Source organism: Cyprinus carpio, chromosome A5 (genome assembly GCF_018340385.1).
Source record: "Cyprinus carpio isolate SPL01 chromosome A5, ASM1834038v1, whole genome shotgun sequence".
Taxonomy (NCBI): domain Eukaryota; kingdom Metazoa; phylum Chordata; class Actinopteri; order Cypriniformes; family Cyprinidae; genus Cyprinus; species Cyprinus carpio.
Genome location: NC_056576.1, coordinates 26,918,948 through 26,944,620, shown reverse-complemented (window position 1 = coordinate 26,944,620; position 25,673 = coordinate 26,918,948). Strand labels below are relative to the sequence as shown.

At 37.6% G+C, this 25,673-nt stretch overlaps 1 protein-coding gene across 1 annotated transcript in view; it reads left to right on the top strand.

Annotated features, from left to right (window-relative positions):
• LOC109093377 (cotranscriptional regulator FAM172A homolog) overlaps nucleotides 1–25,673 on the top strand; it is a 157,554-nt gene that overhangs the window by 9,124 nt on the left and 122,757 nt on the right. The window contains exons 4-5 of the mRNA XM_042756649.1: nucleotides 9,294–9,359; nucleotides 10,495–10,686. Of these exons, the coding sequence (XP_042612583.1) occupies nucleotides 9,294–9,359; nucleotides 10,495–10,686 (258 nt within the window). The remainder of the gene's footprint in view (nucleotides 1–9,293; nucleotides 9,360–10,494; nucleotides 10,687–25,673) is intronic.

Sequence of the window (25,673 nt, the reverse complement as noted above, 5' to 3'; positions counted from 1 at the left end):
AGATGCTCTGCGCGCATGTAATTACGTTTTTTGTTTTTTTTTATTGTACAGAAGCATTTCTTAATGTGTGTCTTTCCTATCATAGTAGCAGGTGTCTGTTGCCTTTTGTGAATGTGTCTCTCCCTCAATATCTGCAGTTGTTTTGTTTTGTGTGTTTACCTGGCCATTTTGCTGACCTCCCTGCCAGTACAACGCTGTTTATGCATTCATACTTTGTGTCTGACGGCGTGTGAGTTTGTGTGTGGGTGGCAGGTACTGTGTGGGTCCATGTTGGTATGTTCGCAGTGGGCGGAGGGTCATGGACGTTACTCCTCTCTCTCTCACACACACACACACACACACACACACATACGGAGAGAGTGTGTGTGTGTTGAGGGCTGTACAGTAAGTGACTGTTCTCAGCACTAGGTGACACAGTGTGGGCTCAACTCCAGATGGGAGAGCATTAAGCTGTTAATAAATGAGGATCTTTCTCTGCATCTGTGGAATGACAGACATACAATATTCTAATGAAGAAGTGCTGCCCAGATGGCTTGATTTCATAGAAAATTTTGTTTTATACTGATTGGCTTTATACTGTGTGAGAGTGTGAGAGAAACATTGACTCAGAGGGAGTATTTTATTTATTATTTAAATGTATTATTTTTTTTTTTTTTACATTTAATTGAAAGGATATAGGACAGTGACATACAAGGAGTTGAAAGGATAAAGGATATAGGACAGTGACATACAAGGAGACATACAAGGACATACAAGGGATGCAGGCTGGACTTAAATTTAAAATTTAGTGTAAGTCATGTTACTGTAAATATTACATCTGTTTCATTATGTGAGGAAACACAAATACACTCTATGTCCTGTACACACACACACACACAACACACCCCACAAGAACACTGCTGCTTTAGAGTGACTGCAGCCCCATGCAACAGCACCAGGCATGCTTGTTTTGTTTTTATGTTAAGAACAGCTCCCCTATAAAAGTAAAGCAAAATGGCTGCTGTTGATTTAGGAACCGTTGCTTCCTCAAAGGTCAATGTATTTGTTCTTCCTCCACCAGGTGCAAGAGATATAACCTGAATTTGTGTTTTTAGAGACAACATGAAATCAATATTGTTATTCTAACTAAAACTATTACAAATTGTTTCCATTGATTGAAATGAAGCAGAAATAAAATAAAATATCAATATTGGATGAAAAACTAACTGAAGTAAGTTGAAGTACTAAAATGACTAAAACTTAAATAAAAATAAATATAAGCTATATAATTTCACCTTTAAAAACTAATAAAAATGACAAAAGCACATCATATTTGACCTTCCTGCACTATATGTCATGGGTCTAATAATTTTCAAGTAAAGCATTTGGTAACACTTTACAATAAGGTTTAATTTGTTAATATTATCTATATTAATTAACGTGAACAATATTTATATAGCATTTATTAATCTTAGTTAATTAAGTTTAAAACTTACTAATACATCATTAAAATGTTAATTGTAACTGTTAACATTAGTTAATGTACTGTGAACCAACATGAACGTTTTTATTAACTAACATTAACAAAGATTAATAAATGCTTTAAAATATATTGTTCATTGTTAGTTCATATCAGTTAGTGCATTAACTAATGTTAACAAATGAGACCTTACTGTAAAGTGTTACCAAGCATTTTTTTCTTAACTAGTTATTATATGATTTTCATTATCTAATAAAATCAAAGCTAAAATCAAGCCTGTTTTTTTTTTCCCCAAACTTTTTTTTTCAGTGAAACGGGGGAAAGTAGGGATGGGACACAATTTTAGATATTGGGGTTTAAAAAAATGGGAGTTACATATTATAATGTAGCGGAACCTAGCATAGAGAAATAGCATATTAAAACATCTTGATTTAAAGATTATAAAGACATTCAGCTTGAATCATTCACTTGAGTTATTTAGAAAAAGAAAAAAAGAAAAAAAAAATCAGGAATGTGCAAGAAAATAAAGAGTCTTTTTTCAGATTTGAAATGCTTGTGAATGTTGCTTCATGTTGTCTTTAATGGTTTGAATGACAACAGACAGAAGAATCACACAGAAGCCTTATGGGACTATTGCATGAAGGGCGCCTACTTTCTTCCTCTGACAATACCAAAAAGTTAAATATTAAAAAGAGGAACAAGAAAACAAGAAAAGGGGAGTCCAACTGAGCTGTTTCATTTCTCAACCCTTTCTTGTCATGAATCAGCATTCACATCTCAGTCTTTTCTCAACCTTGTGTTTGCGTTTTTTTGGGGTTTGACTTTTCTTCATGTATTCTTTGTTCCTTCCTTTTAATCAATTGGCAATTCCCCACTCCTCCCTGTGCTGTCACTCCATCAGTGTACCGTCCTCTCACTCACTATCATTATCCAAACATGGTTGAAGTCAACCATTCATTCTGTCCTGACTGAGTAGCTCTAAAAAACCCCGTCGGTCGACTGATCTGAAGTCAGCATACACCGGCTAAGACAAACACATCTTGCAGTATTGATTACCCTTCAGTGTCCGGAGTCCAGTCGGCTCATTATTCTGGGTCAGAGCCGGACCACCTGATAAGCACCTGTCCTCATTTTTCAATTCACCCTGGGATTCCTATCAAGCTAGAGGTCAAAGTTTCATACGACGCTCCTCTTTTTTTTCCATGTGGAACACTAATGTCTCATCACCCAAGCGCTGAGGTCAGCCGGACGGGGGAGATTGAGCTGTAATACCTCCGTTGTGGGAGGTCTGTATATTTTTTTTTCCCTTTTTTCTCCCGCTTTATCGCTTTCCCTGACTTATTCGGTTCATCGGGGGCCCGTGGACCTCCTCCTCCTTGTTTAAAGAGGATTCTTGCCGCATGGGAGTTTACAAACAGATCAACTTTCTTAGACAACAGTGCACTTCATTAAGACCCTCAGCTGTGTGTGTCCACCTTATCGCTTGCCCACCCAGACGACATGCTTTGGTCAAGGCCACCGTGGCGTCTCTGCCTTTCTCTCGTCTCTTCATGCCTGTTCCTCCCACGCTCCCTCTTTTCTCAGCTGTGGCGTCGTGCGTGAGCTGGCAGAGGACGGTGTCTGTGGGGGGATTAGCGTGACCCCTCTGCTCTCATATGCTCTGTCTTCTCGCCGGCCCCTGCAGATCCCCCTGCTAAGGCTCTTCCTTCCTCTCTGATCCTCCAGATCCTGGCCGCCACATCAGCAGTCCATAAACAGACCCCCTCCTGGAGTCTGAGCCTGGAGCCGACCCTGTGTGGTCACTCATTGTCCTATCTGAGACCCATATCATCGGCAGATGAGACGTGGCTCCATTTATGTATCCTATATGGGGGACTCCAGCAGTGTTACATGTGGTTTAGTGTTTTGAAAGCTTAGATGAAGATTGTATGGGATAGAATGGTGAAATAACGGTGAAATTAGGCATTTAATGTGATAGGCCTTTAAGAAACCCGAACCCAAGTCTTACGTTCCCACAGATTCTATACACAAATCTGTGGAATTCTACACAATAGTTATAAAAGGATTATATAATAATGAATCAGATTTCACTGTACTATTAAAACATACTGTAAAACTCTACAATAAGGATGGCCTACTGACCTGAGAGGGGTGTGAATTTTCTATTCGTCAAGGAATCCTGAAAAAAAGTTTCACTGTTTTTATCAGTGATTAATGTACAATTTATTTTTATAAGGGGAAAAAACAGTGAAGAAAAGGTTCAACATTTAATGAAAGAGAATTATCTTTCTAGCAAACATAAGTGCATTCCTAAAAATAAAAATGTGTAGTTATTTTGTTATGTGTTTATTTATATATTTGTTCGTGCTGGGCTAAAAACTTGATTAAAAAAATAAATAACATTATAAGTGGACTTTAGAGAAAAAGGTAAAAAAAGAAATGCACAAAAGATGTGTGATATGGCCCTTTTAAAACACGTATTGGTAACTTTTTCAGTTTCCGCTACAGTAGGAAAAGCCAAGGGGCAAGAATTTTGGGAATGCCGAGTTTAAAATTTTTGTGCATTGTCTCCTGTGGAATTCTCTGGCTGTGGATTCTGATCTACCATTAGCTTTGTCCCTCCAAAATGTATGTGTGTTTTGTTTTTTCATTCCATTTCAAATAAAAACCTTGGTGCAGGCTTTACATGACAGCACTCCTCTCCAGTGGGTCTGTGATCACCACCCTCATCACGTTTAGAGGGGGAGGTGAGAAGCACTTAGCGATACCTGCAGGGTTTTCATTATCAGACTAATAAGACAATATTAATTATGCGACAGCACTGTGTTCTAATTACAGTGACAGGCGATTGTGCTCTCCTCTCCATGTCAGCTGATCTATAGGAGGGCAGAGAAGGCAAACACTAATATTCCATATGATTATATAGGATATTAACTGTGAGAATTGATTCTTTGTTTCTTGGTATGTTGGCCTGAGGGAACTCGCTCAGAGACCACTAGTGACATGCAGATAGTTTGAAATGTTGAGGTTCAGCAACTTTGATTGCATCACCTGTGAGGGATGTATGAAGGAATGAACTATATGAAACCGATGTTCCCACCACTGAACATACATTTTATATGAATTCTGCTCACGGGGTGTTCTGTGAGTCTGGGGGCAAAAAGTTAAACCTGTGAAAATAATCTTGTTTGAATGCTGCACAAATAATTTATGAACTATTCAAAGTTGTTTTGTGAAGAGAGAAAAATAGCCCAGAGCTGCTTAGGGATTGTTTGGGGCATTTCTCAAGCTCTCAGTGATGCGTACAACCTACAAACTCTGCATGAGTTCTAGAAAAGTCATATTTCCTTGTCTCCTTTTTATAAGATATGATGTCTTTGTAAATAAACATTAGTAAAATTTAAAGAGGTCGTATAATGCTATTTTCAAAGATCATTATTATGTGTATTGGGGTAATAGAATGTGTTAGCATGCTTTAATGTTCATAAACATAAGTTTTTTTTAAGCAGAGAGCAGAGGATACAAATTTTGTAAACATAAATCCATATCTGCACTTGTGATCATAAGAACGACGATATGCGTTACTTACATAATAAATGTGCTGTGAAGTTGTTATTTTGCGATTGTTTGTGACTGAGATGAAGCAAGAGAGTAGCAGTCTGTTATTGTACAACAGTAGCAAAATTGCGTTTGAAGCTGAATATGTTGCATTTCAACCACATACGTTGGATTTTCTTAACTTTGTCAACCAGTTCCACGCAACTGGGTTATGTTGCATTTAATTAACATTATTTATTTATTTCTTACATAATGTTGATTCAGTGCTATTTAGTTGAATCCTGTTAACATTCTTAATTTAATCCAAAACTATTAAGTTCAGTTGTCATAAAATTAATATCAAACAAAAATTAAAACAAGTAATCCAGTTTAATTTATTAGTTTATTTAATGAATGCAAGAAGGTTTATTTACAAATGTTATCTGACAAGAACAACTTTCACAAAATCTTTACTCTGTGTAGATTTCTATTGTAAGTCATTACATGGTTTGTCACATCCATTTTTATTTTTTTATTTTTTATTAAAACACTTTAATTCATGTTAGCAGGTCCTCTAACAAATCTTCACCACAATGGTAACCCCCCAAAACACTAACATACCAGAAACCCTTTTAAATACAAACATAAAAGAACATGCAACCTCTCCCAATTTTATCATCTGGATAAAAAACGCATAAAATAACATTTTATTTCAACATTTACTCTCTCTATCCAGCCCTGGGATGCGTGTGATGGGAATGTTGGGAAGGGTTAATAATTTTACTACTAAAATCATTTATGTACTTTCAACTCAAATTAATTACGTAAAGCGATCGAAAAGAATTGTGTTGGATTAACTTCATTTACTTAAGTAAATTGAACAAGCATCAAATGCTACTTTTTAAAATGCAGGTGTTTTGAGTATGCTTAAATTTATGCTTTTGTTTTGATTAGTTGAAACATGTTCTTTCAAAATGAGCCATTATTAAGTTGGTGTTAAATGTAAATGGATTTTTTAAATAAACTGAACAGTGTGGTTAAATTATATTTGAGTGTACTTTCCGCTGCTTACAGTATATATGGAAGTCTTATATTTCCGGTATATTGTTTTTCCAGCCGGTGATGTTAGCAAGGACAGTCCAGTCTCCATTGGCACATGATGAGGGAACATGTTGCACCCATTCACAAGTCTTATCTACAAAACCCCTTGCCATCTTGTCGGACACATATACTCAATCATCTGTGTGAGTGAATGGCTGCGGACCGTCTCGAACAGAACCCACGCACCCTTTCAAGACCCCCTCATTCTCTTCTCTCATATATCAAAAGAGAAGCACCTGAGGCACTGAAGCAATAATGTAGTATAAATGAAATTTCCTGCAAGGCTTATTGATGTCATTAAACACAAGCATATTGCACTTCAGAACCATTTTAGTCTTCATCAGAGAGCTTGACATTTAGTGAATTAGGTACTGTTGAGCTGCCTGTGTCTTCCTACTGTCACTGCCGTCGCCGCCTCCGCCATGGTCTGTAGAGATATCTGTCATCTCATTTAGGCCCGCTGACCGCTGACGAACGCTAATATCCCTTTGCGTTAGCTCATTTGAGCCTAATGTACTTTTGGTGTTTGTAATCAAATAAGCAATAGCTTAGGCTATGCCTTATGGCTTTAAATGAGCATGTAACCATTACGAGTGCATTATTACTCTATCTAAAGATTTTGTTAGTTTTTTTTGATCCCAAGTCATGATTGTGTGTATGAATTCATATGCACATTTGTTGTATTGATTATCTGCATGAAGTCACAGATCATAGTTTGATTGGATTTTTAGAATCCTATTAATATATTAAAATTTGATCTAGTCTAAACCAGTGGTTCTCAAATGGTTTACTTCAGGACTTCAGATTGTACATTGAACATTTTTGTCGACCCTATATAGTACTGGAATTGTGCATTGCCTAAAATGCATTAATACAGAGTTTAAACTCGGAAGTGTATTAACTAATGTTTGATAATTATTAATTGAGATGTGTTCAGATGTTGTTGCTTTTAGAAACTTGACTTGTCTTTATAATTTATAGTGAGTTTTTTGTTTGAAAATGTCCTTATATTCAGTTTCATTTTCTTATGATTTTTATTGAGTTTTTTGTTTGAATATGTCATTATATTGTGTTTTTTTGTTACCATTTAAATTGTATTGTATTACGTTATATTAATTAAATTACATACAAATGCTGAAATGAAATAAACTCTTATTTGCACTTACATACACTTCAGACTAAATTATTTATTCACTATTTTAATATTTTGTTAGTATATTTTGGAATGGCCGTACAAGAAAGATAACACTTATGTTGGCCAATGAAACTGATGTAATAATCTAAAACTAGCCAAAAATCACAGTTAAACAGCCTGACCAAAAATATCCATCAGTCTATCATTATAAGTGATTTCATATTTAATCTATTTTGAGTCATATTTTCTACTGTATTTCTTTGCCTAGTTTCGTTTATGGTTTTCAAGGGCATTTGCGCCATGCAAACTTGTCCATGTTACTTTCTGCAGATAGAAGCACAAACTTTGACGTCAACAATAAAAGATGTAGGAAGCATTTTCTCCTTTAAAAAAAAGAAGTGCATTGTTAGTGTATTTACCCAGCTAATTGTGCACAATTATATGGTTAGTTAAGATTTAGGTTTGTTTTTTACATTATTTTTTTTATTTTCTGATTGTTTGTTTGTCTTATGAGTGCTGTTATGTATTTTTGGGTCTTTTAACGATTTTTGGTTTTTGACATGCACATCACACTGACTGACACCCAGCAGCTCAGTTTGACTGCAGATCAAGACCTCACACATTTTGTGACACTAGCACAGCTGACAGTCTCAGCCGTCAGACACGGATCCGGCTCCACCACCTTCACGCCTCATTCCAGTGGGGCATCTGTTAGTGCCTCCACCCGGGTGGGCCGTAAAGTCCCTTCAGACTTGGCATAACAGGATGAGCGTGCCCTGAAAGATAAGCCTCGTTTCATTGGGGCTGTTCTGCTGACTGTTGCCAAATCACAACCACCATAAAACATCTCATCTTAATTAGCGCATTTGCTATTCACCTCTTAAAGCGCTGTAGTTTCAGCTGTTGCTGATCGTGAGCTAAAGCAAAACAAGAAAGAAACACTCAAAGTTGTTGATGTCACTGAACCATGAAACTTTTGGCCCGAGGTTGAAATTGCACTGCAGGGATAAACATACCTTACATCAACACGCTGTTTGTACTCTAGATTAGGCTGACAGCGCCTGTACACTCTGCTCTCTGTGCAGAACAAGTGAAATCCAGACAGTTCCAGTTATCTCACTCACTGGGGCTCTCGAGTGTGCAACTGCTTGTACTTTGCATATATGCAAAGTGTGATGGACTCTGATAATCAAATGAAAACAAGTCTGTGTGTGAGTGTGTGTGTAAGTCTGAATGGGTTCAGTTTGAGTTGCATTACAATGTGCTTTGTATGATTATACCAAATAAATAATTCAAACTACTCAATGGATCTTTTTCTTAGACCGTGATAATGCATTTCCACAGTTAATAATATCAAAAGTCAGAATGTTTGTTTATTCATTTATTTTATTTCCATTAAAAAAGAACTTTATGTACAATTATAACATTATTCTTTGTGTTATATTACCTTTGCATTAACATATAAAAAAAATAGTTAACACAACAGCTGAGGGAGTGACAGGAAATGTAACATTTTTCTGTCTTATGACCACTGTAATCACTGTATTCTCTATATATTTTCCCCCCTTTTTGGAAAGTCATTGTAGCGCTATCAAGCATTTTTTCTTATGGTGTTGGAGCAAATGAAAATGCTAAAAATTATATTCATTGTACACTAAGTTATTATTATTATTTACACTATATTTATTTTTTTTTTTTTTTGTTAAATATATTTTTTTTTTTTTTTGATAAAAGAAAATACTATCAGTTTTCTACTTCAAAATGTTGCAGTTAATTCAGCCTGTTACTTTCCGGTTCTTTGTATGTGTGGTTTTTTTTCAGTGTAGATTCTGTTCACCATTTAGTTTACCCAACTATGATGACTTCATCATCTGAAGATCCTGGAAATATGAAAAGGGTCCATTCAAAATTCTTTAATAACTCCCTTTAGTGGTTTTTTTTTAAAGTGCTTTTTCCAACCGCAGTTAAAGTATATTTTAATTTCAAACCAAAAGCAAGTGCAGGTCATTTTTGCAAGTTAGTTTGAAACCCTTATAAGGATGCCTCTCTTGTCTCCTGTAGATCATTACAAAGTATGTTTATGAACTCCTGGAAAACGACTGCAACCTGAAGAAGGAGATCCTCCCCGTAAGTAATGTCTTTTTTCCTCCTTAATACTTTAGATGCCCACAATTTGAATCTAAACAGAATTATTGTGAAAACAGTTGTCCTTGGCATCCTATAAGATTACAATGGTCTATATTGCGTGAAAACTAAGTTTTAGAATGATATTCTTCAAACTAAAAATCACATTTGTTCAAATTGTGTACGCTCAAGGAGATTCCTAAGGTGTGGTCACTGCCTTGATATGAGCAATAATGTTATGATTTCTAGCACACTTTTTAAGAGACATATCATTAAACTACACATCATTTTTGATAGCAGGTGTTTGCACTTGGTAGACATAGAATTTATGTCCTTTTAAAAGCACTGTAAATTACTCTCCATAAATCACCCGAACAATGCTGGCACAGGCTTTTATGAGCTGTTTTATTTGTGGATAGTATTTACCAAATGATGTTCTTGGACTCTGTATTGTCTTTCAGAGAGTTTCATGGGCAAAGCTACCTGTGACCAACTGCATTTAGTGCTTAATCCATTTATCAAAGTACATTTTAGACACAAAATGCATTGTTATGATTTTATGCTCATCTTAGAGGTTGCCACAAAACCTATCACCACACAGGAAGCATACACCATGTAAATGTCAAGATGGATTTGATGCAGTGTAATGAAGTCATCAGATGCACTGTTTTCAGCAGCTGGCAGTGTAGCTCAGCATTGAGCGCCATTCATTAGAAATGATTCCAGTCTCTTACTGCAATCAGCTGTTTCTGAGAGTGTCCTGCCTCACTTTAATAATACTAAATATAGTTGCTGACACACATCAGAGGATTGAAAAGCTGCACAAAAAAAAAACACAATAACACCCTTTCTAATCAGATCGAGGTTCACAGAGTTTGCCAAGTTGGACTAAATGATGATTGATCTTAGGTTTCTAGTTTTACCTAGCTATGGACCTCTTCATTTACTTCTGGCCTATGAATTCATAGCATTTTGGAATGCAGTGTGAACTCTTGTTTTGATGTGCCATAAGTATGTTCAATAATATAAGGGTGAAATTCCCAAACTGAAGATTTCATTTGCCGTTATCTTGTACCCCGCTGTAATTGGTGACTGGCATCTCAGTTTGGTACTGATTGTAATATTTATATTCCTTCAGGTTGATTCAACTGTGGATGAACCGAAAAGCTTTATTTATATGAGCGAGGATGCCCTCACTAACCCAGAGAAGATCATGGTTCTCATCCAGGGCAGTGGAGTGGTAAGGGCAGGCCAGTGGGCTCGACGCCTCATCATTAATGAAGACCTCAACAGTGGGACGCAGATACCCTTCATTAACCGTGCCAAAGAGGTGGGGGTTTATTTTGGCTTCAGTAATTTTTTTTTGTAGCAAAGGAAGTGTTTAAGCCTGATTTATGTTACTTTCAGTATTGAATACTGGTTGTATCGGGTGTGTATGTAGTCTATTTATCCAGGCCAGCTTGTTCTGAGATCAGTTTTCGACTCTATATTCCAATTCCAGCAAAAGTGTTTATTAATTTACAGCTCTTCTATATACACTATATACACTATCGTTCAAAACTACAGGCCGGACTGGGCCAGCAGTAGATTTTTTAGTATCAATGAAAGTATTATCACATGCCTGTAGTCTGAGCAACTGCTGTATCTGTCTCTATTTTCTCCTCTGTATCCCTCTTTACTCTCTCCAATCCATAGATATTTATTTACCCAGCCAAAGGAGCTGTTTTGCTGTTACGTGTGTACTGTAAACTGTAATTTAGATTTTCATTTCTTTTCTCTGTCGGAGGACGTATCCCCGAGTGGAGTTATTTCCGTCCATCGCGGCTAGTCGTTTGTCACGCCGCCTGCCGCTACCTGTGTAATTTCATCGGCCCGTGCGTTCAAATTGACTTAAGGGAGATCTCCCTCGCTCTTCCATCTAAATGTCATAAAACACACACACACTCCCACACTGATGTCTGCAGGCAAAGTCACTTTTCGTACAGCGCCGGGAAAAGACGGACATGGAAGGAGAGTTTGCTTGTATGTGTGTGCGAGAGACAGTAAGGTGGCTTATTGCATTTGTGAAGAGGTGCCTTCTGGGGGCGTACTGTGACGGGTTAGACGGAAAGAATGCACGGTGTGCTCTGCCGACCATTTATCATACTAAATAATGACCCCAGCTTTGCTGTGACATCATCATAATAGCATTTACAGGAAGAGAGATTCCAGAGTTTGATGCATGTATATCAGTATGACAGAGGGAATGTGGCTGTCACTTTGCAATATCTGTATTGCTGAAGGGGTGCGGATGCGCTGTCTGATTCTTCAAGTGACGGCTTGTGTTTGTGATTTCCTCTGTGATAAACAAGGCCACCTGAGGCCATGTGCCGAATATGCTCTGATCCGAGATCAGTCTGTTCTTTTAGCCTGTGAGATGTGTTACTCTGATGGGAATTGGTTGTGTGCTTACAAACAGATTTTATCGCTCCCTGATCTGTCCTGTGAAGCTTTATTAAAGATTGTTGGGTAGAAATAAAATTGTAAAATAAAGCAGGTTGTTTCTGGGTTGCTCATAATTTTGATGTGGGCTGTAATAAATATAATATATATATATATATATATATATATATTTATACATTTTATATATATATATATATATATATATATATATATATATATATATATTTATATAGATATATATATATATATACACAGTACAGGTCAAAAGTTTGGAAACATTACTATTTTTAATGTTTTTTAAAAGAAGTCTCTTCTGCTCATCAAGCCTGCATTTATTTGATCAAAAATACAGAGAAAAAAAATTTAATATTGTGATATATTATTACAATTTAAAATAATTGTTTTTAAATTTATTATGCTTTAAATTATCATTTATTTCTGTGATGCAATTTCTGATTATTTCTGTGATATTTCTGACTGTCATTTCAGAATAATATAGAATATAAAATAATAATATAGCATTCAAATGTATAAAACTTTGAGGTTAGTGAGTGAAAATTATGTTCATCAAGAATCCTTTCCACAAAATCAGTTTCTACAAAATTATTAAGCTGCATAATAAAATGTTTCTTGAATATCAAATCAACATATTAGAATGATTTCTGAAGAATCATGTGACACTGAAGACTGTGTGTGTATGTATGTATATATGTATATATATATATATATATATATATATATATAATATATATCTATATGTATATGTGTGTGTGTGTGTGTATTATATATATATATATATATATATATATATATGTATGTGTGTGTGTGGTGTGTGTGTGTATATGTATGTATATATATATATATATATATATATATATATATATATATATATATATATATATTTTTTTATTTTATTTATAATTTAGTATCTTTATGGGCACTGGACTTTTAGCCGATGTAACAATGTTTGTGTAAAGGGTGGTTAGTTAAGTTTAGCTAAATGCTAAAGACATAACACGTGTTGTAATTTGGGTGCAGAACATGTTTTTATTGTCTCAACACTTGTATTAGTGTAATACTGTATATAATTAAACAGGGTATTCCTCAAGTCATACATCAACAGGAGAAAACAAATCAGTTTTTCAAAGAAATACTTATTTATGAAAAAAATGAAATATAAACGGATTGAACCATGTTACCTTGCAGCAATCAAATTGACCCCTGTACATTTCTGACCCTTTAACCAACCCTTAAACCTACCCATCCCTAACCCTACCCTTATCACATCTCAATAGCAGCAAAAGTGTTGTGCATTAACAAAGCTTCTAATCATTGCATAACATCTGTTAAAATCATTAGTAGATTTTCAAGAAGTGTATGATCATATGAATTAAATGAATTACATGAAATTAAATTAAAATGCTTACTCATTAAGTAGTTTAATAAGTTTATTAGTAAACATGAACAAGCACATTATATCACATTTTTAGCTATTTGAATATATCTTAACTAATGATCTGTTAAGCATTATATAATGTTTGTTAATGATTTATTAATGAAATTTATAATAAAGTGTTAAAAAAATATATATATAAAAAAATGTACTCCCTGTGTATGTTTGTATGTATGTATTTATTTAATATTATATTTAAGGATTTTTTTTTTTTTATTGTAGTTCAAACAGCATAGCATAATTTAAGAAAACATAGGCACTAGAAATGCCAAGGTCATGGATTCGATTCCCAGGGAAATCAAGAACCGATAAAATATGAATATGAACCTTGAATTCAGTGTAAGTTGCTTTGGATAGATGTAAATGTAATGAAAAAGAAGGAAAAATGACACAACCATTAATTTAACCTTTTTGAAATGTCTGATAAACGCAATAACTGCTGATCCAGCTGCTGCTTGTGTGCAGGAGTTTAGCAGGTCACACACCACTGACTACGTGCTACTATGTAAGAGAAGATTGTGCATCATTCCCACAGCAGCGAGCATGTGACAGACTATGGGTGTCCACAGAAGGCCGCCGTGGCAGCGCTGGGAAACAGGGCCGGAGTCTGACAGCTGGGCTGCTGAGAGAGTGAATGTGTATGAACTTGTGTGTGTGTGTGTGTGTGTGTGTGTTTGAGAAAGAAAGCAAGCTTGCTTAATGATAGCTTATTCCTTCATGAGCTTAACTCCTGACAGCCGACAGCTCTGCCTGTTGCATCATGGTAGCAGAATCATTACCTTGTGACCTGTCAAAAGCAGAGTTTCAGCAGAAGAGCGCAAGAAAAAGCCGGAGAAACGAAAGACCTGTGGGATTTTGACTTCACCCGTATTGCAGGGTCGGAATGTGAGTACTGTAAACCAGAGGTGTGGGTGATCTGTGACCCTTAAAACTGGTCACAGGCCTGTCCTGATAGGATTAGAAAACCACTGGTTTAAACTAGCCCAGCATTTATGCAAGTACGAGGACACGTGCCTGGTACTGTATGTACGAATGCATTTTGTGTTGCAATATTTTCAAATGGATGATTTAACCTCATATGACCAGCCCCCCCCGCTCTCGTCTCGTCTCGTCTCGTCTCGGCCGCGCTCTCTCTGACAGAGCCGGATTGATTGCTCACTCAGAGCATCTTGTTTAAGCCTGCAGTTACTCTGACATTGACCCAGCCAAAATGTAGCTGAGGCTAACGTGAGGACGTGACTGGAAAGGTGAGAGGATTTTTCTCTCTCTGTCTCTCTGATGCAGGAAGCTTGAGATCTTTTTCCCTCTAGTGGCTCTCAGGAAGCATGAGTGAAAACGAGCTCTTGACAGAGGCAATAAATATACTGCAACTCTTCCAACACCTCTCCCTCCCTCCTTCTCCCTCGCAGGTTAACTCACTCGTTCCCTGCTTTATTCAGTTTTCCTCGTCCCTGTTATCCCATCCAGTCTTATTTTACTTATCTGTAATATACAGTTGCAAGATTTTTTTCCCCCATACCTTCTCTTTTTCTGACTATAGTATGTATGGAAAGGAATGCTTGCATACTGCATACTTTAAACTGTATATTGTCTGAAACCTTTATTCTTATTATTTAAAACAATGCACAATATTTAAACTTTGTTTCAGTGTCCAAATCACCTCGAATGGGTTTATTTTGCAATGATGTCTAGCTCACTGTATATATCCATTTTGTTTTTTTTACTAAGCTATTTGGCAAGTAAATAAATCAAAATTTAAACATGGATTTACTTTAAAGATTATTGTATTATATGAATGTACTTACCTAATGAACTTGTACCTATATGAGGCAACCTACCCACCTACATACAGTACCATTCAAAAGTTTGCGGTCGGTAAGATTTTTTTTTAAGTATATTAAGCTCACCAAGGCTGCATTGGATGATCAAAAATACAGTAAAACAGAATACTGTTAAAATTAAAAATTATATTTATGTGATGTCAAAGCTCTTTATTTTTATTTATTTATTTTTTGCAGCCATTACTTCATTTTCCGGTGTCACAAAATCCTTCAGAAATCAATATGCTGATTTGGTGTATTTCTTGTTTTTGAAAACAATGTTGAAAACAGTTGTGCTGCTTAATATTTTTATGATTTTATGCTATTCTGAATGATATCACTCGTCCTCTTGACACAATGCTATTATTTTCCAATCTACTTTACTTTCTCCTGTTCTTTTCCTATCCTTGTTTCTCTGCTCCAATCTCTGGCCTGCGTGTTTGTTTTTGCTGTTGCTTTGACCCGCACCCCCTCAGTAAACTCTACCCCCTTCCTCCCTGACCCAAATCGACCCCCATATAGCTCTCTCTCTCCCTTGCTCTCTCTCTCCCTCTCTCTCTCTCTCTCTCTCTCTCTCTCTCTCTCACTCACACACTCACTCACTCACTCACTCACTCACTCACACACACACACACACTCACACACACACACACACACACACACACTCATATCCCAAACCTCCCCTTGGTGCTGACAGTCAGTTGCCTGCTTAAAAAAAGAAAACGTCAGAAAAAGGAATAAAAAGGGCAACTGCATTTCATTAAGAATAAAGTCTTTAATAAAAAATAAGATCCGTATCCCCCCCATCCCCCCTCCCTGTTCTTGTTAGTCAGTTAGAAGCGACTCTGGAGACTTGCTAGAAAGAAAGAGGGGGGTGTGGTGTTTTCAAAAGTGTGTCAAAAGCCTAGGGGTTTGTATCTGCCCAGAATTTCAATGGGAGGCTGAAAGGGGGCCGGGAAGCGGGCAAACTCAAACACAGGAATCTTGTTTAATTTCTGTCATGTTGCTCTTTTTTTCACCAGATTGATGTCTTTTTCAAAATCAGCTCACTTTCTCTCCCTCTCTCTCTCCCTCCCTCTGTCATTTGCAGATGCGGTGTGATACTGTATGCCATCGCCAATCCCTTAAGCTTCCTGCTTCCTTTTTTCCCTTCTCTCTTTGCAGACTGGGGACGTGTGTTTTTTTCTGAATTTATGATTATCAGTCTATAGCTCAACCGCTAAGGGCTAGGCTTTAGCATTAGAGATGCTGCGCTTCCTGTATACGGGGGGAAACTGGTGCCCCACAATGACGTTAACTAGATATAGAGGCGTGCATCGGGACACCGGGGGGGAACTGCGGCCCAGCACGGGGGTAACACATTCTCCATCTTGCTGGAAGGTGCAGCATTTCCTGCAGTTAAAATCAATGAACTTGACACCTTCAAAGGGCCATGAGAGGGAGTGACTTGCTCTGGGGTTAAAACTCTTTTAAATAGCCCCCTGCGGGAATCACCGCTGTCAATAAATGCAATAATTACCACACCCCGGCCTGGGAAGAGTGCAGACAGACCGGGCTAAATTAAAAATTGATCAGAAAGAGGAGAAAACATTATTTTTTGTGGCCCTATTCCCCAGTCTTAACCGTGTGGAGTCTCATCAGCGAACTGGCTGTAGTTTCTTCTGCTTCCTATTTTACAGTTTCCACACTCTCTCGCTCTCAGACGAGCGATTTACCATGTCGTTAGATGTTAAAAGATTTATTTGCCATTTAATTGTCCTGATGGTGAGGTGTGTTGCAGACGAGGCTTGGTTTATGAGTTAGCGTTTCTCTTTGCAGACGTGGGCATTGAGAGCGCCTTCAGCGTTTATTGATTGCCGCCTAATTTTGTCTGACTTTCCCCAGCTCCGTTCCTTCATCTGACAGTCAGAATAGGTATCAGATGCTCATCCATATAGCTCTGTGTCATCTTATTTTCACACAGACACATCTTACCTAAGAGCAAGATGTTTTTCATTATACACGTGCATAAACGTATTCAGATGTCACTCGCTGATTGTATCCCACCAGAGATTGTTCTGATGCTGTCTAGACCATCACACAAGCTGCTCACATCACTGCACAAAGATTTATGGGGGATCACTTCAGTGGGATGATGTCATTGAAAAGGGATGGTGTTCTATTAAAGTGCTGTGATATTACTGTTGTACATGAAACATTGATATTTTTTTATATATATATATATATACCTATATATTTTTTTTTTTTATTTTTTTTGGGGGGGGGGGCGCATGGAGAAATACCTTTTGAATATTATTTTAAATTATATTTAAAAAATATTTACATTTTTAATATGCTAAGAGTGGGTGTGTGTGTTTGTGCGGTGTGTGTGTGTGTATATATATATATATATATATATATATATATATATATTTATATGTGTGTGTATATATATATATATATATATATATATATATATATATTTATGTTTGTTTTTTAATGTTATTTTTGTTTTTGTGTATTTTTAATAACATGTTTTTAATTAATTCATTAGTTTCTTTATGAATTATTTAAATTATTGTTAAAAGTTCACATTTTATGATAGGTATTGGCCTTGACACATAAAAGGGTCTTCCACATTAATTTTGTAGGTCCAACCACACTGGTCCAAAAATAGATGAGCAGTGCAGAAATTTTGTTAAGAAATAATAATAGAAAAATGTTGTCTTAACTATTTACAAAAACATTTTATTTAATGTTCTTTTTCTTTGTTGTAATATTAAGTCAGTCATCACTGTGACATTGTTATATACCAAAAAAATATCAAATGTAATTCAGAAATGAAAAATATAATCAGTTTGGAAGAGGTGTTTTCAAGTAATTGTATGTTTATTCAAGTAATTGTATATTTAACCACTGTTCTGCTACAGTATTTATTTCTTTTTGTAAGAGGGAAAAACCTTAAATGGACCAAAGCAAGAAAACCATTCTGAAGCATTATTGGGGATCATTCACTCATTAGCAAAGTCTTGATAATTGGATTCCGCTGCAAAATGAAATAATGATATGATGGCAGAGGCAGGCGGCGAGGTGTGTAGTAGGTCGTTCTGCACTGCGGGCAGTGTGTGAGTGTCCCAATGGGATGGCCTTGTTTAGACTCTCTCATACAATGCCTGTGGCAGTGTATGAGGTAGGTCTTCGCTCATTCTCTCCCTGAGATGACTCTCTGAGGCTGAATGAAGTGTGACAGAAAGGAAGAGAGAAAGAGAGCGGTATAAAATATAACCAAATACTATGAATAGAGTCCTTTTTATTGTCCTGTATGTCAGTTTTTAACAGTGAACTCGAGCAGAAATCTGACCCCAAATGAAAGCTGCCCATATGAACATATCGATTAGAATTTTTCCTTGTGTTTTTGGCAGTCTTAAGGGCTCTTCTGTTGTCCTGGATCTGTAAAATCTTTCATGCTATCCTCTCCACTGCGCTTTGCCGAAGTCAGGGTAACAGACTCGCCAAAGGTTTCACAGGAAATTGAGTTTATGGGGGAAACCGAAATTAAGCCATGCAGCTATCCGTGGAGGACTTCTCAGGAGGTTAAAGTTCAGCCTAGCTGCCAAAAAGAAAAAAAAAAGAAACATGCCAGAGTTGCTCTCCGGGTAAATCAGCCCGTTTTGCCAGAGCTTGATCGATGGGGAGGAACTGTTGGCACAAATAGGGGTTAACTGGGTCTTGGCCATACTCTGTAGTTCAATGAAAGAGAAGAACAAATGAATGTATGTTTTTTTTTCACCCCACATTACTGGAAAAGGAAAATAAATATGGGAGAGGGATGGCTGTTCTCAAGGACCTTTGGCTAACATTCAGATGTCCAGAGACCTTCACTTCCATAAGGCTAGTGCATGATAATGAAGATGGACCGCATGGCAATATTCCAAATGTTTTGAATAGCCGCCGCTTCTTTATGAAGACGGCTCTTTAGAAGGCAGACTCGTTCAGAAGATACTGGCATTTTAGCAGCTGCTCACATCTGAACTGCTTGAATGTGCAGTATGAATGATGTGAAGGATTTTTGCATAGAGATATAAAACAAAGATCTTGTTTATTACTAGATATGATTAATGGTAAATTTGTTTTGTTATAAAATACTAATTCTGTCCCATTTTAATGACATTTGTAGATACATTTTATACTGAGGGTGTAGTGTAGAATGAGGGAAATTCTGGTTATCCCTAGTTAACCCATTCCTTTCTGTGGGGAAAATGAAGAGAAATATCCAACAGATGGGGCTGCTTTTTAGAAAGTAAAACAATATAATCTTTTTTTCTTTTTTTTTTTTTTGCTGAAAATAACCCCATACACAAGTTCAAAGGTTTATAATAAGTACTTATTTATTATATATATATATATATATATATATATATATATATATATATATATATATATACACACACACACCACACACACTTTTATATATATATATATATATATATATATATATATACTGTATATATATGAAAAGTATTAAGAAAATTCAAATTTTATTTATTTTGTCTTCGGTATTGTTTATATCTATGTCTGCAACAAATGGAGCTAAATAGGTGTGAGAATTATATATCCAAAGGTTAAATTAGTGGCTGCACCACTGACCTCCTTTTCCGCTAATACACACCTGTCAAACAGACGCCCAGAGAAAGAGAGAGGCTTTTGTCAGGAAATATTCAGCTTTATTACCACCACCTGTGAATGAGCTCCTGAGACCTGGGAAAAAAGCAAGCTTCTGAAACAAATTTCTGTGTGAGTGTGAGCACCCGTGTGTGTGTGCAGACCTGTCACTCGCTTTCTTGGCTGAAAGTCAGAGTGGGAGCCGTGGCGTCGCCCGGTGAAAGCGTGGGGGAGACATCAGCATTCGGGCGATGTCACCAAGCCCCTGTGCACCGGGAGCAGCCAGACGCTCCGACAGGCGTACCTGCTTCCCCTCCGAGACACACACACACACACACACACACTCTCCAAGTGTCCTTGAGAGTCACTGACAACCTCTCCATAAGCATAAAGAAGCCAAACTCTGTCATTGCCAGGATCAGTCCCTTGGTGGACGTGTGTGTCTGTTTAAAGGGCTTTTTTTTGCCTGGTTATGGACAGTCGAAAAAAGTGGTGCTAAACCTGACTGAAAGTGTCTAATTGACTTTTGGAGGAGTCCCAGAGCTTTGAGGTCTCAGCATTGGAAATCTGACTTGGGTAGTCCCACTTGAACAGGGCGAGTCACGTTCACATGACAGTCACTGGCACTTTTGGATGGATCTCTTAGCGGTGTCTTTCTGGCACTCCCTAGGGTTAAAGAGTTGAGATTACTGTGGACATACACATGGCTGGTCTCAATGTGTCACTTCCTCAAGCAGCTGCTCATACTTTTTCTTTACTCTCATGCCAACATAAGGTCATTGGTGAATTTTGGATGGGCAGGAAGTACTTTTGAATTGATGGCCACTCAGTTTCTCATATTTATCATATTTAATCCATAGTTTAAAGCTTTTTATGGTGTTCATTTTGGGTATTTATTTAGCTTTTGTGTAAGGGTTTTTGTGTTTTATTTTTATTTTTATACTGTAAATCAGTTTTGGGGAAGCTAAAACCGTACCTTTCCAGACTTCAAATTACTTGAAATTGCAAGTAGTTATTCTGGCATTTCTACTCTTTTGTAGTCAGCTACACTGCAAGCTAAATATACAGTAGCTTAATTCATAGAAACTAAAGATATTTTTGAGATGTCGGAGTTTTGTAATCATTAAAGCGGTAATTTATTTGTTACAAAAATTAGGATCTCAGTTAGGATGATAGTATAAACTTTACATTTACACCAAGTAAAGCTAGAAAACTTCCTAATTTATGTAATGCGGTCAGAAAATGTGCTAATGTGCAGCAACATTTCAGTGATAAGTGAGGTCGGTTTGTCTAGATTTTTATTTTTTAACTTTAATATTTTAAGCACAAGTGGTTTAAAGGAGATTAATTTTGAGCGTGCTAATTGTCTAACAGAAACTGGTATCAGAAACAAGTATTGTGACGCATCAAATGTGTATGCTCCAAGTTTTTTTTATTTTTTTTATTTTACATTTTATATTTATTTAGGCTATTTTTTTTGTTGATTAGCCTATTGATTTACTCAACTGAAGTAATGTACATTAGCATCCACATAGTGCAAAGATATGAATCACTCAGTATTTTGTGGACATAAACTTAAACCAGGCTATAATTAAACAGGGATTCCTTAAAACTGACTTGTTCATATGGTCTATTCAGTTTTAAAAATAATTGCAGCTTTAGAACATCCCTAACAGAGAGAAAGATCTAGTACATGTAATACAATCGCACCCAACACAATATTTCACAATATTAAAATTCTTTTTAATGAAAAAATTCTCTTTGAGAGGCATCTTTACCTTTGCAGCATAGCTCAGGAACTAGATTTAGACTAACATGAGGCCAAGTGTCAGCGCACATACACTTAAGAGACTCTGCGGCTGTTAAGCGGACCCCCAGGGGAGTAAAAGTGCTCCATTCAAGTGTGTGTGTGCGTGTGTCTGTGTAGACACACTTCCTCCAGTACGAAGCCCAAAGCCACCTCCTGTCAACTACACACACGCACACACACAAAGTTCTCACTCCACCCAGGGAATGTGTGTGTGTGTGTGTCAGCAACAGTACACTGGGCCTGGATTTCTGCAGGATCAACAGGGCTAATTATAGTGATGCACTGACACCTTTCTAGTGCCTTTTCAATCACCTCCCACTGCCAGGTGCCTCACTGCCTCAAGCTCCCCCTTTGCCTGTTGTGTGAGTGTGTGTGTGAGAGCTTATGAATGTTTGCTCAAAAGTTTGTGTGTGTATGAACAGAAGTTAGTGGTGACGGTGGTCGTGGGTGTGTGTTTTTATGTGTGACTGGCAAAGAGTTGGTGAGAAGTTTGCAAAGGTGAATGCAGGAGAAGTTATGAGACGTCTGAAAATGCTTGAAATATGTTAGTTGCTGTATTTACTATTTCGAGAGCTGTATCCTATTTTTTGTGGGGCTGTGCTTTATTATATGTGCTTATTACAATGATAAACTAACTATTTTGTAGGTCTCAAAATAAAAGTGAGTGGTATGGTTTATTCTTCTGTGAAATCTGGACAGTTGACCTATTAGAAACGTGTAGAAGCATGTTACCTTAAGAAAATTAAACGTCATTATAAAATATAATTCAGTATAGTTATATTTTTTTCTATTTAAAAACAAGCTTATTTACATAATTTTTCTAAGGCAACAGGTATCCATGGTTTTAAGTCAACATAATATTGTATAGGAATTAATATCCATCTTGTGTGATATGAACACCAGTGATAGGCCGAGACAGACTGTATTTTTTTTTTTTTTTTAAAGCACAAGAAGTCAATAGCTTCTTTTTATTAAACACACACATATCTTCAAGCCTGACATAGTGAGGGGACTATTATTATTTTAGTTGAACACCTTTATTAACTGAGATTCAGATATGTATTTATGACTTAATACTGATTTTGTGTTCCACAGAATATTGAAAAATGTCATACATGCTAGGAAGGACACGAGGGTTATTTTTAATATAAGAGTGGGTTTACCCAATTGTGTTAAATGTGCAAGGTTTCTGGTGTCATTCACTTCTAGTTGTTTTACCTGTACAAAAGTGGTCTATTATAATACTTTTTCTTGCAGACTGGTTTTTATCATATTATTTTACAGTGTTAAACAGTGGTTTGTAGCATGAATAGTACTTATGTGTTTCAAAATAAGGTTGATATGATGATAGAATTGCCAGTTTTGGGTAGACTATCCCTTTAAGTAGGGCAGAGTTTCTAATGGTAAACACTGATGTTTTCTATCACTCAACTCATGTCACTTTTGTCTCATCTGGTGCCACCCCTGGGTCATCAGGTCTGCTTTGTGTAGGGACGCACAACATGCACATAAACATGTCATCATTCTTTTCTTCGTGTTGACATATCCTGTGTTTCCTATAAGTTCACGTAGCTCTGTCTTATCTTCCACTGTTATTTAAACCTGACAACAGCACCAGAGTCTGTAGTCGTCCATGTCATCATCATAGTGCTATGTGTCATTACCCATGCATATGCTGACAGTGTATGCCTTATCCCTCTCAGGACTCTGGTGAGCTCTGCTGACTTGTTTGCGGTTATGTCAAGTTTTTTTGGTTGAGAGGCGCACCGTATGCTGTCATGTGCTGTCACCCTCTTCCTCCCGAGGTAGTCAGTCATCGGAACGGCAACCCCTCAATCCCACGTTTGGAAATCAACACAGGCATGTCATCAGCTGAGCCAGTGAAGGGGAGAAGAGCTTCCTGAGGCTGAGAAGATGCTATCGCACTGTTTTGCTGTCGCAGGAAAGCTGCACCGGTGGTCCTTGAAGTGCAACAACCCTGTCTCTCTCAAAAGCACAGGAAGGAGGAGAGATGTAACTTCCAAACCCCCTATGCCACCCTGACTGGAGTCTGTTATCAGTATGCATGTGTGTAGCTGCGAGTCTGTGTGTGTGCTTGTGTTGTGTTGGGTGGCAGGGGGTTGAGAGGACCAGCGCCGGCTATGCCTCTTTATCGAGGGTCATTGTAGTGAAGGACGAGCGGCCGTGATAGCGCCTGGCCTTGCTTTTGATGTTATTGAGCTGCTCTAGCAGAGAGCTGGTGATAACTTACAAGTCTGATAAACATTCAGTGTCCCTGTAAGCCTCCTGTGTGCGTGGAGGGCCAGAGAAGTAATCCTGCACTTTGTTTGTCCTTCTCTGGCAGTTATTCAAGTTTGAAACCCCTCGTCCACTCTCCGTTTTAACTGACTTGTGTTTACACTGAAGCTGAGTAGTCACAAAGTCATGTTCTACAACGTGTACAGACAAATTGCCCTCGCGGCTTTTTCTGCTTGCTGACCTTGCTCTCCCTTCACACCTTTGGAACCCAAATACTGTTTTGTTCTGTTGGGGATGTTTTGTGTTTGTTTTTCAGCTTTACCGGCTTCCAGAGTCAAGAGGATGGTTTTCAATGCCCCAAACCTTATTTTTATTTTTATTTTCTCCCCATATTGCATGAATTTACATCGGCTTTTTAAGGGATTGTGTTTACTACTGCTGTGCATGACCTTGCAGTTTTCTCACAGGACTTTGCAACACTTCTCAGTACAATGAATTACAACTGCCCTCATCACATTAGACATAGTATCTTAAATTTTTATTCAGCTTTTGAATGCTGCATTTAGCCATAAAACTTGCTCTGCTCCCTGTGTAAACATGCAAGGACAAAATCCCAAAATGCATTTGCCAAGGTTATACATCCAATGCAATCTCTGAACCTGTGTAAACTGTTTTTCTGAAGTGGGTCAATGACTTACAGGAAGTGCTCAGTGGATTACCATTTGCATCATGTCCAGCCCTTCCTGATCCACATTGTGTCCTTTTATGAGCAAAGATACATTATCCTTACATGCCATGGACTGAGTTAAAACAGCTGTTTACTGCTGAAAATAATCTAAGTAAGAAGTGGGCCTTGTTGCCAGGTCACGTACGTTTCCCAATAGCAAATTTACTTGCTTGCTTGTAACAATTAAGCTGACTGACTGATTGATGTACCCCGATGCACTAGGCTAGAAGTGGCTGCCCATGTTTCCGTGCCATGTACTTAGTTTTGAGTGAGATAGAACAAGAGAAAGATCGCTCTCTTAGTCTGGCCAATATGAGTCAACTGCAGTGCCTGTGACCCAGTTCCAACCTCTCTCACTCTTTTTTCCTCCCTCTCTTTCCCTCCCTCCCTCTCTTTCTTTCTCTCTCTGTCTTTCTTTTCCCCCGCTTCCATCCTCTGTGCTAGCACATCTTGCTCTTTGAAGTCCACAAGCTGATCTCCCTCTACAGGAGAGAGAATAAAAAAAAAGGATGGAAGCATTGTTAAATCTGGCCAAAAAAATGAACACAACACAAGTAAAAAGCAGAGCACAACTATAATTTCAGATGCTGATGTACAGTGCCCCATGGTGTCATGAAGAGGCATGAAGTATGCCGCAGGTAGTTCCATTCCCCTGGCACCACTGGTTTATTTATCCTCTTTTCTGTCTTTTTTTGCCAGCTGAGCAATGTGACGGGATCTGACCTAGAAAGGTCCAATCGCTCTCAGCCAAGCCCTCAACCTCCTCCTGTGAGTGCGACGGTGCCAGAGACTCAGTCATCTCTATCAGAAAGGGGAGCAGTGCATTGCTTGTGTCTCCAAGGGTGACCCACTTCCGGGACATGCACAGGAACGTGGTAGAGTGCAGGCACAGTTAGCATGCTAAGAGTTCATCTTTCAGGGTTGGAAGGCTTGCTCCAGATATCCATTTTTGGGGGGAACTTATAGAGTCCATTGAGTTAGCATGACTGTTTCTATGGGAACGTGTTTTATGTAATGGATAATTTACATTAAAATGGAAAAAAAAGAAAGTGACATACAGCCAAGTATGGTGACCCCTACTTGGAATTCGTGCTCTGCATTTAATCCATCCAAAGTGCACACACACAACAGTGAACACACACCCGGAGCAGTGGGCAGCCATTTATGATGCGGCGCCTGGTGAGCA